This window comes from Sinocyclocheilus rhinocerous, unplaced genomic scaffold (assembly GCF_001515625.1).
Source record: "Sinocyclocheilus rhinocerous isolate Xijiao unplaced genomic scaffold, SAMN03320098_v1.1 scaffold254, whole genome shotgun sequence".
NCBI lineage: Eukaryota > Metazoa > Chordata > Actinopteri > Cypriniformes > Cyprinidae > Sinocyclocheilus > Sinocyclocheilus rhinocerous.
Window position 1 is genome coordinate 1,970,774 of NW_015628690.1, and position 20,192 is coordinate 1,990,965.

Below are 20,192 nucleotides of genomic sequence, written 5' to 3' on the forward strand. Positions count from 1 at the left end.
ATGATCAACAAGGCTTTGTACAAAAAAGACAAGGTTATCATAACATCAGAAGGGTCTTGAATATATTACATGAGAGACATAATGAAAAAGACACCGTAATGTTATCAGTAGATGCGTGCCAAGCATTCGATAGGATAGAATGGGACTATCTCTTTGATGTTCTTTCAAGATTTGGATTAGGCAAAACTTTTCTTAAATGGACTCGGCTATTATACACGGACCCGGCTGTTGAGGTACTAACTAATAATATCATCTCAAGGTCATTCAATCTGCAGCGATCCACCCGTCAAGGGTGCCCTCTGTCCCCACTGTTGTTCGTGTTGGCAGTCGAACCCCTAGCTATGGCAGTGAGAGTACATAAAGGAATATCAGGCATTACAATTGGGGACAAGGATCATCGTATTTCTTTATTTGCAGATGATATTATATTTTTTCTTACTAATGTAAAAAGTAGTATTCCCAATTTGATGAGACTAATCAAAATTTTTACAGAATTTTCTGGATATAAAATTAACCACTCTAAATCAGTATTAATGTTTCTTAATAAGGAAGAAAGACATAAACCCATAATAAATACCCCATTTATGACAACTACAGAAGGCTTTAGGTATCTAGGTGTCAAAATTACTCCCGACCTTAATGAAACAATCTCAAAAAATTATGATCCCCTAGTGGAAAGAACCACTGATATATCGGACTAATTAATATAATTAAAATGTCTATTCTACCCAAATTCTTATACTTTTTTCAAACACTCCCATTGCCATTACCAAACATCTTTTATGATAAAATTAACAAACTAATTGCTCAATTTGTTTGGAATGATAGAAAAGCTAGACTTCGCCTTAAGCTATTACATCTGCCCTATGAAAGGGGAGGGCTTCAACTTCCCAAGTTTAGATGGTACTATATGGCTGCCCAACTTACTTCAGCACTAAATTACTTCAGTACAACAACACCTGCTTGGGTAGACATTGAACAAAACTCCATCCCAGATATACCATTAAAAATGTACCTATACTCTTCAGATACTAAGTCATTGAAGAAGAACACAAAAAACCCTTTCCTTAAAAATACTGTTTCAGTCTGGCATGCTGCACATAAGCATATAGGTGATATGCCGAGATTATCCCAATTTACTCCTATTTGGGGTAATGAACAATTTACACCTGGTAATAAAGATGGAGGATTTAAGATATGGAATATTAGAGGCATTCAGAAAATTATGGATTTATATGAAGATGGAGTTCTACTTTCTTTTGATCAGCTATGCCAGAGATATGTAATTCCCAAAAAGCATTTTTTTAAGTATTTACAGTTGAAAAGTTACATGTCATCAAAAGAAGAACAGATCATCTGTATACCATCTTTATCAAAATTAGAGGAAATAACTCTCGGAAATTTAGAAGGTAAGGGTCACGTATCTGTGTACTATAATTTAATGGTGAAATACAGTACTGAATCAACATTGGACAAATTAAATGCCTGGAAAATGGATATACAGGAAGATATAGATGAGGAAGACTGGAACTATGCTTGTCTTAAAGCACAAACGCAGACAATAAATACAAGGTTTAAATTACTTCAATATAAATGGTTAATGAGAACCTATATAACACCTGTCAAACTTCATCAAATGTCTGCTAATATTCCAGATATATGTTCTAAATGCTTGGACGATAAAGGTACACTATATCATTGCTTCTGGGAATGTCCAAAGATACAAAACTTTTGGAAGGAGGTTATAAAATGTTTGTCAGACATGTTTAATATTGCAATTCCTTTGAATGTAAAACTTTGTATTCTTGGAATATATCCAATGGACGTTATACAAACATCAAGGCATATTAAACTTGTAGACTTTGGTCTCCTTCAAGCCAGAAGAGTTATTGCATTAGGCTGGAAGAGTATGGATGCTCCATCTATGAAAATGTGGACAAAGGAGTTATCGAACTGTATCGGACTGGAAAGGCTAACTTACATTGCTAAGGGTAGACGGAAAGACTTTGATCAGCTATGGGAGCCATACATAAATATCATGTAAAATGGAAATGTAGACCTTACTGAAAAAGACATTGTAAAACATTCTCTGTAACAAATGTATTTATTTATTTATTTTATTATTATTTTATTTTACTTTTAGAAATATTTACTTATTAATTTATTATTTTATTTTATTATTATTTATGCATTTATTTAAAGAAAAAAAAGTGTTAATTGAACGTGTAAGTGAAGGGGTGTATGCTTGTGTACTTGTTCTGGTGTTACATAGGCTATTTTTCACGCAAAAAGATCCAAGAAATGTGTTTATAAAATAAGAAAAAGGACAATAAACATATTGGGAAAAAAACAAAAAAAAACAAATCATAAATTTGTGGGTTTGTTTCATCTTGTGACGGGACGAGCAGGACAGAGGACTCAAAGGCAGAGGATTAGAATGTGTAAAATTAGGGCCCATCCATGAACCTGAGGATCTGAGGATCCTTCTGGGGCAAAAACAATCAGTATTCAGTATGCAAAAAATTCAGACACTGCCAAAATCTACTGAATCAAATTAATTTTAATGAGTAAATGTGACCTCAAGGTAACAGCAACCCTTAGATTCATAGTGAAGCTTTAATACACAAGAGCTGCACATTTTAAGAATGGAACGAAGGATACAGACATTGAAGAGAAAGACATGCACAATTAAAATGTATTTCTGTAACTTCGCCTCTAAACTAAGACATAATGTGAAAATGGCTGAATTCGCAGCAACATGCAACAACAACAAAAAAAAAACTTGTGTGTCTTTGCCTCAACAGACCATGTGATTAGACAACTGGACTAACCAGCAGACTGATCCCAATGCACACAATCTCAAATGTTGTTTGAGTCAACATGGTTAAATTACCTCCCAGAACTGTCTCACAAGATGTGTTTCCAAACATCAATGTAAGATAAAATTTTTCAACTTCCAATATTATTTTGTTCTCTTGAACATGTGGGGTGGACACGGTGCTTTATTCACAAATTATTTATGCAACATTCCATTTTTTTGTAAAAGTTAAATTCACAGCTTTAGATGGAAACATAGCTAATGATCACGTGCCTCACTTTCACTCAGAAACAGGCAACTCTACTACAGACTGTTCCTGTCATATATTACAGTATGTTGCACAGCAAAATAAATATATTGTCAGAGAAGATGATGAGCTGATGTGCAGACCAAAATGATCTTCAATAACAATCAGCAGTTATGTTAGACTATGTGTGTTAAATTTAAAATTAATCTGTTAGAAATGCATAAATTCAGCACTGGGGGGCAGCATCCCTCAACAGTGCCATCAATAACATGTGAGGATTTAGACCTGAAGACTTGAAAAATCAAGAGAAGAGCAGCACAGAGGTAACAGAGAGCTACAGTAAAGACAAAGAGACACATTCATTAGAAAACACGTCAAAACATTCATCTCAACCATGGAAAAACTGATGATTATTGTGCTTTTCTTCTCAGCACAGGACTCTGGTAAGAAAGATCACTATTTATCACACTTTACAGATACTATTTTAGTTACTTTTTAGTTTAATTTTAGTAAATTATAATCTATTTTCCAGTGTGCTGGGGGCAAGACAGAGTTGAGCAGCCTTTAGGAGAAATGACTGCAATTAAAGGAGATCCAGTCACTCTACAGTGCAATTATTCTACCAGTGCTACAAATGCTTATCTCTTCTGGTACAAACAGCTACCAAACAGATCACCAACATTCATTCTGAGTGAATTTACAATTGGTAAAGGAACTACTGAAGATGAATTTAAAGAGAGATTTTCTGCAACATTGGACTCCAAATCAAGCACAGTTCGACTGACAATCAAGAATCTGCGTGTGTCTGACTCTACTGTGTACTACTGTGCTCTGAAGCCCACAGTGACTGAAACACACTCAACACTCATACAAAAACAGAACTAAATATAGAAATAGATAATAACTTTTGTGCAAGACTCCCTCTGCAGTCAGTTAGTGGTATAATCACAGAAAAATACAACATCTTGCAGCAACTTCCACACTCAATGTACATATATATATGTCTGAACTAGATCAATACTATTTTGCTCATGTTAAAATTTGTATTACTCTTAATATTATTGGTTCATTAACCATTCATATTTGTATTTTTCGTAGACAAAATCATCTGCTAAATAAATATATTTACATTTACATTTATTCATTTAGCAGACACTTTTATCCAAAGTAATTTACAAATGAGGAATACAAAAAGCAATTCATCTTAAGCAGGAAATAAACCCAAGAAGTGCTAGTAATGCAAAGTTTCAGACAGCTTCAGAATAGTACAAATGTAATTTCATGCAGTTGCAAAAGCTTTCCTCTAACCAATGGCAGAGCAAACACATGAGAAGCAGCAGATTATATCATCACACAGAAAGCAGGAAGTTCCGGTGTGTTTGAGTGTGAAACTGCAGAGACTCACAGTAACAGATCTACAGCTCACAGCACAGACTACATTAATACACACCTGATTTGACCTAGTCAACATGGAAACACACCTGTTTCTGATTTTAATTACGATTTCAGGTATATTGACTCTTTTTACTTTTATTACAGTGGTGATAATGGGGTAGATTGAGATAATTTTGTGTGAACTTAACTGACAAATTGTTTTTGTTTGATTGATTTAGGTGTGATGACTGCAGACCAGATTAGGCCAAATAAAGATGCTATTGTCATAAAGGAAGATGAGATTGTGACCCTCAGCTGCACATATGATACAAGCAGCAGTTATGTTTATCTGTACTGGTACAGACAGTATCCTAATAAAGAGCTTCAATATTTAATATATAAGTATTCAAGAGGTGGAGGTGGGAGTCCCTCTGATCCTCGCTTTCAGTCGACTACACCACAATCATCCACTGAACTCACTATTACTGGTGTAACTCTGTCAGATTCAGCTCTCTATTATTGTGCTCTAAGAGTTGCAGCCCAGTGATACAAAGTCTTTGTGAAGCCGTACAAAAACTCAAATTCATTTTTCCCTTTAATGTCAAGCAACATCTAACCCACAATCTAAAATTCACACAATATAATTAAACTTGTGGGAACACCTGTGTGTGGTTACTGAAAGGGTAATGAACAGGAAACACAATACAGTAGAACATTTCTTGAATTACAGTACATCACAAACATTTTGAAAGATTTGACTAAACATCACATTATCATTATCTATATCATCTCCTCTGAAAAATCCTTGTATGAATTCTGCCTGAAAGTTTTCCCTCTCAAAGTCGAACTCTTAATTGAGTCTGACATCAGTTGCACTGTCTGTGAATTATGTTAATGTGACTGAATTTAAAATGTCTATTCAAACATGCCACAAGGAGGCATCATTTCTCAAATTCTTATATAAAGCTGAACCTCTTGAAGAATCTCAAACTACAAATAGAAACAGAGACAACTGTATACAGTAATAAGAAAACAGTTCTGGAAAGTTCTGTTAAAATATTCTTCCTTTTCACCTTTCTCTCAAAGAATGAATCACAAATTCTTTCAGTCAAGCTATGTGTATTCAGATACTGTGGTATAGTCAGTCTCCTCCTCCAGGTGTTTGTAAATGTGATCAGTGTAACTTTAGCAAAGAGAGACTGAAGCAACAAGAGGGTTAAAACTGCTGTCCAACTGTTCACTTATTGATGCATTCATTCAGTTTAGTTTAATTTAGCACAGAATATTTACGGTATTATGATGACACACTGGCAAAAATATTTCATGTTGTTTATTTCATATTTCTTGGGTAAGTATATTTTAAACACTTTTCTTAAATTTTAATTTGAGAATGATTGAATTAATTAAATTGGTAAATGTTTTTTTCTAAATTCCAGGGTGTAAATCTGAGGATGCCGTCCACCAGAATAAGAGAGTTCAAACAGCAGATGAAGGTGCAGCTGTAATAATTAATTGTTCATATACAACCACTGATCCAAGCCCAACTCTCTTCTGGTACCAGAAACAAGTAAATGGATTCCCAAAATACATGCTGAACAGAGTTGCTACTTATGGAAATAATGAAGAAGAGTTCAAGAAAAGATTTAATGCAAGTCTGAACACACAAGCCAAATCAGTTCCACTGACAATCCAGGATGTGTGTGTGTCTGACTCTGCTGTGTACTACTGTGCTCTGAGGCCCACAGTGACTGAAACACACTCAACACTCACACAAAAACACATTTCTCTGACATTGACGACAAATGCATAACTATAATGTAAAATAAAAAAAACAAATAACATCAACATTAACAAGTCTCTCTTTTTTACAGCTTCTTCTAGTAATATATTCACACTGAAATAAAAAATCTTTGAAGTTGTAAATAAAACAAAGATTACTGTAGTTTGTTTATAAGACAATACTACTTCAAATTTACTTTTTTTGGTAAGCTGGTTACTCCTTCCTCCCTCACCAATGAACTTTGTTACAGCTGATAAAACCAGAATCCTTCAGGAGGAGGAGACAGACACACTGTGCAGTCAGACTCCTCCTGCAGGTCTTTGCATATGTGACAGTGTTACAACAACTTTATCTGAAACAAGAGTCTACTGTAGATTTCAACGAGTTCATTTTATCTAAATGATTATTTTAACGGATTATTTTAACAATTATAGTGATGACAAACTGGAAAAGAATTGTAGTCTTCTTTATCACATACTATTTCTGGAGTAAGTGTAAATTCTGTAAGGAATATATTATTCTGTAATATACTCCTAATATGAATATGAGATCATCATCAGGGTTGTTTTACATTAAATTACAGGATGTGATTCTCTGGACAGTGTTGAACAAAATACAACAGTTCAAACTGCTGTTGAAGGAGCAGCTGTAACAATCAACTGTCAATTTGAAACCACTGATATATCGCCAAATCTTTTCTGGTATCAGCAAAAAGCAAATGGAGTCCCAGAATTCATGCTGAGCAAATTTGGTTCAAGGATTCAGTTCAAGGAAAGATTTAACGGCAATCTCAACACAATTTCAAAATCATTTCCACTGACAATCCAGGATGTGCGTGTGTCTGACTCTGCTGTGTACTACTGTGCTCTGAGGCCCACAGTGACATAATACACTCAAAGCTCATACAAAAATATTTTTATTTCCATTTCACGGACAGACCGACAGACAGACAGATAGGCAGATAGACCATTTGTGCTCATTTGAGCAGTTTGTATTCAAAGCAAACAGCACCATGTGACAGTGAGCAGGAAGTTCCTGGGTGTCTTTATGACCTCCAGTGTTTCACACACACACTGCAGAACATTGAAGGGCTCAAGAAAGAACTGAGCTCATCTTATTCAACATGGGCAGATGCTTTCTAATCATTGTTATTATGGGAACAGGTACATTAATTATTGAGTAAATAACGAAACAGTGGAGCAAAAAAACAATGGTTAAAAAATAATAATTTTACTGTTTGCGCTGTGTCTTGTGTTGGAAGTAAAAAAAACTGCAACCAGTTCTGCTTTAAGAGTTACTTTTATTTTTAATTTAAGTTATGTAATTGCACATCCTGGCCACTTTGTGGCAGAATTGTATCCTATTTGCAAGCTCCTCCTATATGTGTTTAACCTGTGCAAACACACACAGTGAAATCAAAACTAAGACTGCCTCATGTTTATCATAATCATATTTTACTAATATTGCCTTTGAAATTTTTATACGCTTTAAGTAAACTATGTTTATCTGGCTAAGGAATTTACTTCTGTTGGCTGCAGTTCTAAGTAAAATAACTTTGCTTTTAAATTGAATTATTCCTCCTTACATCAGAATATACATGAAAACTGATTTATTTACATTTTTATATCTCCTGACAGAGTGCAATACACAAGATTCTGTCAATCAACCAACAAGAGTTCAAACAGCTTCTGAACATGAGATGGTTAAACTTCACTGCACTTACAGTACCAGTGATTCATACCCTTATCTTTACTGGAACCTACATAAAACCAATGGATTACCAGTTTACATGCTCCGTAAACTCTCAACCGGATCATGAAGCAGTGGAAAAGAATTTGATGAAAGTTTTCATGCAGATCTCAACAAATCATCAAGCTCAGTGACTGAAACACATAAGCATCCTGACAAGAACTAAGAGCTCTGAAACGTGCAGTTGTTGACATACTTAACGTAAATATACATATTCAATGTGATTTATTTTGATAAATAAATAAACAAATGTTTTACTGTTCTTTGAAGCCATCACAGTGACATCAGTAAACATATTTACAATGATATACCAATTTATATAAGTGCTGCTCACTGCTAATGCAATATTTATTAATATGTGTGTTATGACATTCATCCTGTAGATCATATTTCCCCACAAAGACGTCTTGTCCAATTATTACAGAATAAAACACTCCAGCAGTGGGAGGAGCAGATTCACACTGATGTTGACAGTTTGAGAGGATGACAGAGTCAAATAGTTATTGAAGAACTATTTTTTTTGCCATCATCGTCTCTCTGCAAACATGTTTCTTTTTACCTGGATAATAATCCAATTTTGCATGGGTAAGAGATAATTTCAGTATTATTTCAGTCAAAATAAATACATAAATGTGTCACAAAAAGTGACACTGTATATATAGATTTTATATATAGATTATAGATGGTTTAATCACTTTATTGCTTGATTAATTGAATCCCTTTTCTTTTTCACAGAAACTTCATCAGCTGACACAATACAACCATTTACTTTAGAAAAACACGTTTTTGAGGGTGAAAATGTGACTCTGTCTTGTAACTACAGTACCACTGGTGTGACTGTTAACTCTCTCCAGTGGTATCGGCAGTATCTCAAAGCAAAACCTACATTTTTACTTCTTCTCACTGAATATTCAAACAAATCTGAGCCTGATCTTCGTCTGTATTCAAAAGCTACAAAAGAAATCAAACGTGTGGATCTGATCATCTTCTCTGCCGCTGTAACAGACTCTGCTGTGTACTACTGCGCTCTGCAGCCCACAGTGACAGGAAACACAACAATACAGTACAGAAAACCGATTCACAATATTGCATCCACATCACACATATCCAACCCCCATATCTGCTAGTTAACACAAATTAACACCCCTCTATAAAGCACAATGTATTATTGCACGCATGGATTGTTAATTTAGATACATTTGCTTTTTCCCAGGTGGCGAGGAAGGAGGGGCTTAAAGTATATCTGACAGTAGTTTGTCAAAACTGACATAAGATCATTTAATCTGAGACTGTAAGCAAAAACACAATGATACTTCATTCAGTTATTCTGCTCTCTGCTTTAGCATGTAAGTACCATTGTTTTTAAAAGCATTACCTTTATAATCAAAGTGAAGAATTAAGCATGGTTTTATTATTTGGGGACTTAATATATATAAAAAGTGCACTAAAAGTACATAAACTATTTAAATTCTTCCATTTACTGGTGGTGGATGAGGAGATACCCCCTGACAATGTAAAGCGCTTTGAGTGCCTAGAAAAGCGCTATATAAATGTAATGAATTATTATTATTATTATTATTATTATTATTTTCAGTATAGTGCCCTTTCAGACTAAAATGACAAACCTAACATTTCACATTTATTTGCAGGTGCCAGTAATGGAGATACTATCACACCAGACAAAACAGAGGAGTTTGTTGCAGAGGGTTCAAGTGTTAAATTATCCTGCAGTTATTCATCTGCATGGTCTTTACTTTGGTACCGTCAGTATCCCGGATCAGCTCCTGAGTTCCTTGTGCTCATCTCAGATGGAGCAAAACAAGCTCAGACGTCTGATGTGGATCAAAGATTCAGTACTAATAATAGAAAAGACAAACAAAACCATGTGGATCTGATCATCTCTTCTGCTGCATTATCAGACTTTGCTCTGTACTACTGCGCTCTGAGGCCCACAGTGACAGGAAACACAAGTACGCTGTGCAAAAACCTGACTCTAAAAAGAAACAATAGTCTTCTACAGACAGGGAGAAATGAGACCCTTAAATCGTGAATAATATTCAGACCCCTCTGGTATATCTAAGCATGTTCAGAAAAGTGTCAGACTAAAACAATATGGCAGAAATCAACTTTTCACATGCACAAATGTGGTCAATACATTGTGTATAAAAGGCACACTTTCTTCAGATCATTTACTTTAATGCAAGGAAGAAATAAGAAAAAATAGGCACATAATGCCCATTGCTATATCCAGTAACTAAATGGCTTTACAATTGAGAGATGAGTAGTGGGGATCACGCATGTGTTCAAAAACATATTCAGGCTAATACTAATTTTGTGAAAAATGGCTTCCAAAGTAACAATTTTTAAACAATTAGAAACTTCATCCACAAGGGGTCAGCCTTACTCTCTCCATGTATGAGAATATCATGTGACATGATACAAACGTTTAAAGAAGAGCACTATGAGATAAACACAGAGCAGAGCAGAGTTGAGTGAATACTTGCTCATAGATCAACTATGTTTAAATGGGCTTTGATTTCCCTGTGTTTCACAGCACATTATGATGGTAAGTACATCTGTATAAGCCTACTTCATAATAAAAGGGTTTACTTACATTCAGGTTAATACATTTTTAAGTATACTTTCCTAATAATTCATGTTAATGACTTACTTTTTTCTGTCTATTTTTCCAGTGTCCTCAGCACAGGACAGGATTGAACAGTCTTCAGGAGAAATGACTGAAAGTGAAGGAGCTCAAGTTATTTTAATGTGTAATTATACTACTACTTCCACAACTAATTATCTCTTTTGGTACAAACAGCTACCAAACAGATCACCGACATTCATTTTGAATCAATACACCACTGAGTTCTTTACAACGAGATTTTCAGCAACACTGGACTCCACATCAAGAACATTTCCACTGATGATCGAGGATGTGCGTGTGTCTGACTCTGCTGTGTACTACTGTGCTCTGAGGCCCACAGTGACTGAAGCACACTCAACACTCACACAAAAACTCGCTTTCCTAAAATCTGTGTGCACAGAACTGAAGCATAAAGCTCCACAGAATTGGAATGACATTTGAACCGAGTTTAAATCCATTTCACAATTCCACAAATTGGAACTGTAGTGCTGTAAACTACTCATATATATTTTTAAGAATTTTAAATTATTTAGTGCTCATCACTATAAATTTAAATTTTACATAAGGTCTATACCATAAAATGCTATTCATAATCTTCTGTGAACCTCCATAAGATCTCGCATTTAGTTAGTATATGTGTAGATATGAGTGGAGCTTTTGTTGGCATCAGACTGAAAGAGGAGGAGTTTATAGATCTTTATAGCATAGATCTGAGATGATCTTGTTACATTTTCTTGACTGTCACAAAGCTCAGTCCTGCTGTAGTGACACACACATGTACAATGATACTTCATTCAGTCATTCTGCTCTCTGCCTTGGCAAGTAAGTGCATTTGTGTGTGTTTTGCATGCTTTTGCATTTCTAATTTGAGAATATACATGTAATATTTTGTCAAATTATCTTCACATCTTACATGCATAATGAACTTTTTCACTGAAAAGATAAACTTATTACGTCCTTAAATAATGTAAATTTTTTCTGCTACTACAATTTAAAATCTAATCACAATGATAATGCAATATTAATATTTAATATAATTAACTAGTATCACTTGCTGTATGTATTGTACAATTTCAAATCACTGTTATAAATCAATTTCAGCACTATTTGAAAATTAAATGTTTTTTTCTCTCTCTCTCTTTTCCAGGTGTGAGTTTTGGAGATGAAATCACACCAGAAAGCACTGAGGAATCTGCTGCAGTGGGTTCAACTGTTACTTTATCCTGCAGTTATTCCTCTGCACAATCACTTCAATGGTACCGTCAGTATCCCGGATCAGCTCCTCAATTTCTTGTGCTTATAATGGAGAGTGTGAAAGAGACTAAGACATCTGATGTAGATCCCAGGTTCTCTACTAAACTCAGAAAAGAAAAACAAGCCACAAAAGAAATCAAACGTGTGGATCTGATCATCTCCTCTGCTGCTGTATCAGACTCTGCTCTGTACTACTGCGCTCTGAGGCCCACAGTCACAGGAAACACAAGAACACTGTACAAAAACCTGACACAGATGAAGGTGTACAACCAATTTTTTTTCTATAAATATAGATAATTATAAATTTACACTGCATTAATGTGACATGGGGTAAATCATATACAGTAGTTGCAGAAGTGGTATGATAAATTATGCTTATGTGTTAACAATACTATTATGAATATTAATTGTTAACACTGTACTCTACGATGTAAGATCAGTTGATTTAAATACAATTCAACTTGCTTTTGTTTTTTGTACAGGTATATCAAATGAATAATTGTTTACCACCAAAATAAACCACATCCCTAAATTCACTCTGTGTGAATATGCACATCTAAACAGACACTCACTAATAATCTGATTTATGTGTTTAAAGTACTATAACAACAAAAGTAGGATGAATTAATCCAGATCATATTCATATACTGTATCAGGGCCGTTTCTAGGCAATTTGACGCCCTAGGCGAAATCCTGTATCATACGACAGAGTTACTTAGTAACCACAAGAGGGTACTATGCACTATAGGATATGAATAGTACTCAAGTGACAGTGGTGTATGATATAGATCTGATCTGATATGATCTTGTCTCTCAAAGATCTCTCTGGAAGAGGTGGGGTTTAAAGCACTGATATCTGATGTGATATTCTTAAACTTCATGTCTGTCAGAGAGAGCATAAGAAACACACAAAGATGTTCCATTCTGTCATTCTGCTTTCTGCCTTTGCATGTAAGTATTGAAGTGTTTTGTGTTTTGCACCCCAGAACTTTGAGTAGCCAGAATGGCTAATTTCTGCACAAAATTAAGTATAAAGTGTTTTTGTTTATGTTGTATATTGCAATAAATAAAAATCTTTGATCCACCTTTGCAGATGCAGCATATGGAAATAAAATTAAACCAACCAAAACTTTGGAGTTTGCTTATGAGGATTCAAGTGTTAAATTATCCTGCAGTTATTCATCTGCATATGCTCTTCACTGGTATCGTCAGTATCCCGGATCAGCTCCTGAGTTCATTGTGCTCATCTTAGACAGTGGAAAACAAGCTCAGGAGTCTAATGTAGATTCCAGATTCACTGCCGAAGTCACCAAAGACAAAGAAAACCTTGTGGATCTGGAGATCTCCTCTGCATCTATATCAGACTCTGCTCTGTACTACTGTGCTCTGGAGCCCACAGTGACAGGAAACACAAGAACACTGTACAAAAACCTGATTCACAGTATTGCATCTACATGACACATATCCAACCTCCATATCTGCTATACTGTAGGTGACACCCCTCTATTCAGCAAACAGTATTATAGATTGTCATTCACAAGGTGATACACAAAGATTCGGTTAAAAGATGCTTCTCCAGATATTCATAATGTTTTATAAAGCAGCCATGTTCAAAAAGGTGATAAAATATTTGTTTATTTTTTTTGTGGCCACGAAGTAATTACTTCAAAAAAGTACCTACTCAAGAGAGTATGCAATTTCAGATGCAGCCATGATGTTATTTTGTAAACCCTGAACAATTCTTTATAAAGGTAGGATTGGTATAAATAGTGTTTTTGAACAAATGCTTGATGAGTGTACTATGTTTACCATGTTGTCATTGTCACGTGACCTATCTGCATCAGTTGCTTTCTGTCACTGCCATTCTTAAATCCTCTACCATGGCTTCATGGGATATTAAAGTGTCCATCTTATGTACACTTCAGAATCACGCCAGAAGTAGTAGGGCATCAGGGTACATTTTGCCTACTCTTTTATGAGTACTGTGAATTTTGACAGAATTTATTTCTCACATACTGTCTTTTGCCTACTATAAAGTTGGGAAGTATGTGATTTCGGATGCAGCCAATATTTAGCAATTTCCAACTTCGTCCACAGGGGGTCAGCACTGCTCTCTTCATTTATAGGTGTAACATGTGACATACAAACCTTTAAAGAAGAGCTCTGTGTGATAATCACAGAGTTTTTGAGAGCAGAGTTGAGTGAATTTTCTGTTCTTTTACCTCATAGATCAACTATGTTTAGATGGGCTTTGATTTCTCTGTGTTTCACAGCACATTATTATGGTAAGCACATTTTTTTTCTATTTCTGTATACTTTAAAAGAATAGGCTTTACTTACATCCAGGTTACTAAATGCTTAAGTTTAATGCTAATAATTTATGTAAATGACTTATATTGTTTTTTTTCCAGTGTCCTCAGGACAAGACAATGTTGAACAGTCTTCAAGAGAAATGCCTGCAAATGAAGGAGCTCAAGTTATTTTAATGTGTACTTATACTACTTCTGGAACTCCATATCTCTTCTGGTACAAACAGCTACCAAACAGATCACCAACATTCATTCTGAGTCAATATACCACTGAGCCTGATTTTAAGAAGAGATTTTCTGCAACAATGAACTCCACATCAAGAACATTTCCATTGATGATCAAGAATCTACATGTGTCTGACTCTGCTGTGTACTACTGTGCTCTGAGGCCCACAGTGACTGAAACACACTCAACACTCATACAAAAACAGAGGAAGTGCTCCGTTATATGACAAGGTGCAAATCCACATGCTATTTAATTCTGTTCCACAACAATAATATGCATATAATAAAAACAAATCTAATTATTTAGTTAGTGCTGTGCAAAATGAGTGTCATCAACCTTATGAGATCTAAAGTATTATAACAACCAAAGTATGAGGAACAATTTAGTTCATATTCTGTTTGTTGTGTTCTGAGGACTTACTGTATATATATATATATACAGTGGGTACGGAAAGTATTCAGACCCCCTTAAATTTTTCACTCTTTGTTATATTGCAGCCATTTGCTAAAATTATATGACAGAGTTACAGTAGTAAGCAACCACAAGAGGGTACAATAGGATTTGAATAGTAATTAAATGATCCAGTGGTGTATGAAACAGATCTGATCTGATCTTCTCTCTCAAAGAGCTCTCTAGAAGAGGTGGGGTTTAAAGCATTGATAAATTATGTGATCTTCTTAAACTTCAAGTCTGTTAGAGAGAGAATAAGAAACACACACAATGATGCTCCATTCTGTCATTCTAATTTCTGCCTTGCATCCCAGTACTCTTGAGCAGCCAGAACTGCTAATTTCTTCTCAAAATTAAGTATAAAGTGTTATTCATGCAGTATATTGTGTTCTATACTGATACGTCTAAATTGAATATAGATTCAATTTAAACACCTGTTCTTTAAGATTTGATCTACTTTTGCAGATGCAACGCATGGAAATGAAATCAAACCAACCAAAACACTGGAGTTTGCTGACGAGGGTTCAAGTGTTAAATTATCCTGCAGTTATTCATCTGCATATAATCATTACTACAAAAACCTGATACACACTATTGCATCTACATGACACATATCCAACCTCCATATCTGCTATACTGTAGGTGACACCCCTCTATTCAGTAAAAAACAGCATTATAGATTGTCATTCACAACATAAAAAGATATAACAGAAAGGGTGACACAAAGACTCTGTTAAAAGATGTTATTCCAGATATTCATAACATTTTATAAGGCAATCATGTTCAAAAAGGTGATAAAATCAACTTTAGATGCATTTGCTTTTTCCCAGGTGGTGAGAAAAGAGGGGTTTATATCTGAGGGTATTTTGCTGAACCTGACAGACTGTGTCATAAGATCATTTAAACTCAGACTGTAAGCATGCAGTACATACTCAGTTATTCTAAAAATGAATGAAAAGCTTTATAACATACTCAAGTAAAACATAAGTATAGTGGTTATTAAGCATTTGTTCAAAAACACTATTTATACCAATCATACTTTTATAAAGAATTGTTCAGGGTTTGCAGAATATCATCATGTTTAGCCATTTCAAACTTCATCCACAAGGGGTCAGAATTGCTCTCTTCATGTATGAGTATATCATGTGACATGATACAAACATTTAAAGAAGAGCTTTGTGACATAAACACAGAGCTTTTGAAAGCCGAGTGAATTTTCTGTTCTTTTACCTCATAGATCAACTATGTTTAGATGGGCTTTGATTTCTCTATGCTTCATAGCACATTATGATGGTAAGTAAATTTTTTGTTTCTGCTTACTTAAACAGAAAAAAGTTTACTTGAATATAGGTTACTAAATATTTACACTTAGTTTCCTAATAATGTTAATGATTTACTTTTTCTGTATATTTTTCCAGTGTCTTCGGGACAGGACAGGGTTGAACAGTCCTTAAGAGAATTGACTGCAAGTGAAAGAGATCAAGTTATTGTAATGTGTAATTATTTTACCACTGTTACAAACATAAACCTTTTCTGGTACAAACAGCTACCAAACAGATCACCAACATTAATTCTGGGTCAATACACCACAGAACCTGATTTTAAGAAGAGATTTTCTGCAACATTGAACTCTACATCAAGAACATTTCCATTGATGATCAAAAACCAACATGTGTCTGACTCTGCTGTGTACTACTGTGCTCTGAGGCCCACAGTGACGGAAACACACTCAACACTCACACAAAAACAGAGGAAGTGCTCAGTTATATGACGAGGTGCAAATCCACATGATGCACATGCACATTCATCCCATATGATCTTGTTACATTTTCTAGACTGAATAACAAAACAATAAGAGAATAAGATTCCCAAACTGCTAACTCAGACACTGAATGTATTCCATCAGACTTTAATTCTCATTAATTTTATTAATACATTAAAACAAACTTACTAATTAATTAATTAGGAAACTAAGAAATTAAACTTCATTTTCATGTTGTAATTCTGTTATCATAAGATGGCAATATACACCACATATTCATATTATCAAGCCTCATTACAGGATCATTAGCTCCTCCTTTTTATTTAATAAATAACATGCCATTTACAGATCTGCTTCTCTACCTCTTTCATTCATTTACCAAAATGAGCATCATCTCTACAGAGAGCAGGAAGTTCCAGATTCGTATGACTCAGTTCCTGCAAAACTTATCACAATCATCACAACCCAGAGAACAGAAGAGCATCAACAGAACTGATCTGACTTAGAAAACATGGACAGACACTTGGTGCTGATATTAATCATGATTTCAGGTAAAATACTCTTTGATGCCAATGCTAAGGAAAATAGATAATTATGTGTAATGTGACTGAATTTAACTCACATGATTTTTCAGAATGTAAGCAAATATTTATTTTAATACTTGCAGGTGGAATGGCTGCAGACCAGATTGGGCCAAATAAGGGTGCAAATGTCATCAGTACAGAAGGAGAGACTGTGACACTGAGCTGCTCATATGATACAAGCAGCAGATATGTTACACTTTACTGGTACAGACAGTATCTTAATAGAGAACCTCAGTATTTAATGTGGAAAGATGCTCGGGAATGGAGTGACACTGGGAGCCCAGCTGAACCTCGCTTTCAGTCGACTACATCAGAATCATCCACTGAACTCACTATTACTGGTGTAACTCTGTCAGATTCAGCTCTCTATTATTGTGCTCTAAGAGTTGGAGCCCAGTGATACAAAGTCTATGTGAAGCTGTACAAAAACTCAAATTCATTTTTCACTTTGATCTCAAGCCATATCAAACCCACAATCTATAATTCACACAATATAATTATACTTGTGGAAACACCTGTGTGAGAAGTTGGATAATATTTTTTTTAGAATATGTAATGTTAAAAAAAAGAGGTAGACGTGAAACAATGCACAACAGAAGACACAAATTTGTAAGCATTTTCATACTTACAGAAAACATAATAAATTTAGGTCATTTCAGATAATAGCATCATCATTGTATTATATTTTTAAGATTACTATGTATTCATAATTTTTTTTATTGTGTTACAATTTAAGTATTTATCCAGCATGATAGATGTCTTATTACCCAAAATCCTGTGGATGTGCTGTAATTTTAGTGTTTATTCATTAACTCAGTTCAGTCAGTTTATTTGGCTCATTGATTTTTAATTCTAATTAACGTACAGTAAATATTTTGTAAAAACTGAACTAAAAATGATTGACAATGACAAAATTGTCATTTTTTTGGTGGACACAATCATAATGATTTTAGAGAATATGATCGAAGTAATAGCCTAATTGTAGGATATTTCTAAAAGAAACAAATAATTAATCAATGGTAGAATTGTCCATTTTTTATCAATTCTAGATTTGAAAGGGTCTTTTATAAAATAATTAAGCCAATTACTTAAAGCATTGTTAACTTTTTGGGGGGCTACAGAAATCTAATGAAGCAAATCATCAAAGTAGATAAAGAGCAGGAAGATCTTTAGTGCGAAAGACTGAAAAGCAGGCAATCTCAGTGTGCTGGGAGCAAAACAGAGTTGAACAGCCTTCTGGAGAAAAGACTGCAAATAAAGGAGATCTAGCTTATCTACGGTGCAATTATTTTACCACAACTACAAATGAAGATTTTTATCTCTTCTGGTACAAACAACTACCAAGTAGAGCACCAGCATTTATGCCGAGTATTTACTTTTTGTGAAGGATATACTGAGCCTGATTTTAAGGAGAGATTTTTTTGATCTCCACATGAAGAACAGTTCCACTGACAATCCAGAATGTGCGTATGTCAGACTTTGCTGTGTACTACTGTGCTCTAAAACACTGTGACTAAAACACATTCATACAAAAACATGAAATAAATCATAACTGTAAAAATACTGCCCCTGTATCAGCATCCATCCTCTGCAGTCATAATTACAGAAAGATACATCATACAGCAACTTTCACACTCAATGTACTTGGCAGGAACTTCCAAACTCAAATCACATGAGCCTAAAACCATCACAACAAAGTCATTTATGTTTGTATTTTTCTTCAAAATCATCTGCTAAATAAATAAATATATGTATAATTTCTTGTAGTTGCGAAAGCCTTCCTCTAAGCAAAAGCATGAGAAGCGGCAGACGGTATCATCACACACAAAGCAGGAAGTTCCAGTGTGTTTGAGTGTGAAACTGCAGAGACTCACAGATCTACAGCTCAGGGCACAGAGAACATTAACACACACCTGATCTGACCTAGTCAACATGGAAAAACACCTGCTGATGATTTTAATTCTGACTTCAGGTACAATATGACTCTTTTAATAATTACAGGTGTATCCAGACACATCCAGTGGGATAGTTTTGTGTTACTTGACTCTTATTTTATTGTTTTAGGTGTGATGACTGCAGACCAGATTAGACCAAATCAAGAAACTATTGTCATAAAAAAGGAAGATGAGACTGTGACCCTCAGCTGCACATATGATACAAGCAGCAGTTATGTTAGACTTTATTGGTACAAACAGTATCTTAATGAAGAGCTTCACTATTTAATATACAAGTATTCAGAAGGTGGAGGTGGGAGCCCCTCTGATCCTCGCTTTCAGTCGACTACACCACAATCATCCACTGAACTCACTATTACTGGTGTAACTCTGTCAGATTCAGCTCTCTATTATTGTGCTCTAAGAGTTGGAGCCCAGTGATACAAAGTCTATATGAAGCCATACAAAAACTCAAATTCATTTTTCCCTTTGATGTCAAGCATTATCAGACCCACAATCTATAATTCACACAATTTAATTATATTGTGGAAACACCTGTGTGTGGTTACTGAAAAGGTTATAAAAATTAAACACAATACTTACTGAACTACAGTTGAATATCATAAAATAAATAAATAAATAAAACCAGGGTTACATATTATGTCTGAATCTTTGATATCATATGCATTCATGTTTATACATTTAAATGCTATATTAATGATACTTTTACTTATATTAAAGTAGTTTTATTGAATTTTATTATGGTTTATTTGCAAGGGACGCATTTGCACAGGCAATAACACCACTGAAAAACACAGAAACATTTGAGGGGAAAAAACATGTAAGGTCCACGCAACTTGGCCCAAGGAAGGTATCCAGTGGTGGCTGAAGGTTTCTTGCGTGTTCGGTCTTTTCAGCGCGCAAAGTTATTTAATTTAAGTTAAACTCTAATCTGACTCCATTTTATTATGACCTCGAATTTAGGTTGAAAGGCAAATTGGTTGTTTGTCTGTCTTTATTTATTCTGACATTTGGTTATTCTAGTTAACTCTTTACTT

General features: G+C 34.7%; 1 protein-coding gene and 3 gene segments (V, D, J or C); all 4 read left to right on the forward strand.

Moving 5' to 3' along the window:
* Positions 1–11,397: 11,397 nt before the first annotated feature.
* Positions 11,398–12,073, forward strand: LOC107738269 (immunoglobulin iota chain-like; the record flags this gene model as incomplete). The annotated part of the gene is made up of 2 exons (XM_016549985.1): positions 11,398–11,437; positions 11,763–12,073. Coding segments are annotated over exons 1-2 (351 nt in total), but the record flags the coding sequence as incomplete, so codon positions are not given.
* Positions 12,074–12,783: 710 nt separating this feature from the next.
* Positions 12,784–13,258, forward strand: LOC107738236 (Ig heavy chain V region XIG14-like; the record flags this gene model as incomplete). The annotated part of the segment is given in 2 exon segments: positions 12,784–12,820; positions 12,963–13,258. Coding segments are annotated over 2 exon segments (333 nt in total), but the record flags the coding sequence as incomplete, so codon positions are not given.
* Positions 13,259–17,089: 3,831 nt separating this feature from the next.
* On the forward strand, positions 17,090–17,600 carry LOC107738237 (T-cell receptor alpha chain V region RL-5-like). The segment is given in 2 exon segments: positions 17,090–17,167; positions 17,284–17,600. Coding segments are annotated over 2 exon segments (357 nt in total).
* Positions 17,601–19,132: 1,532 nt separating this feature from the next.
* LOC107738238 (T-cell receptor alpha chain V region RL-5-like) lies at positions 19,133–19,575 on the forward strand. The segment is given in 2 exon segments: positions 19,133–19,172; positions 19,265–19,575. Coding segments are annotated over 2 exon segments (351 nt in total).
* Positions 19,576–20,192: the final 617 nt, after the last annotated feature.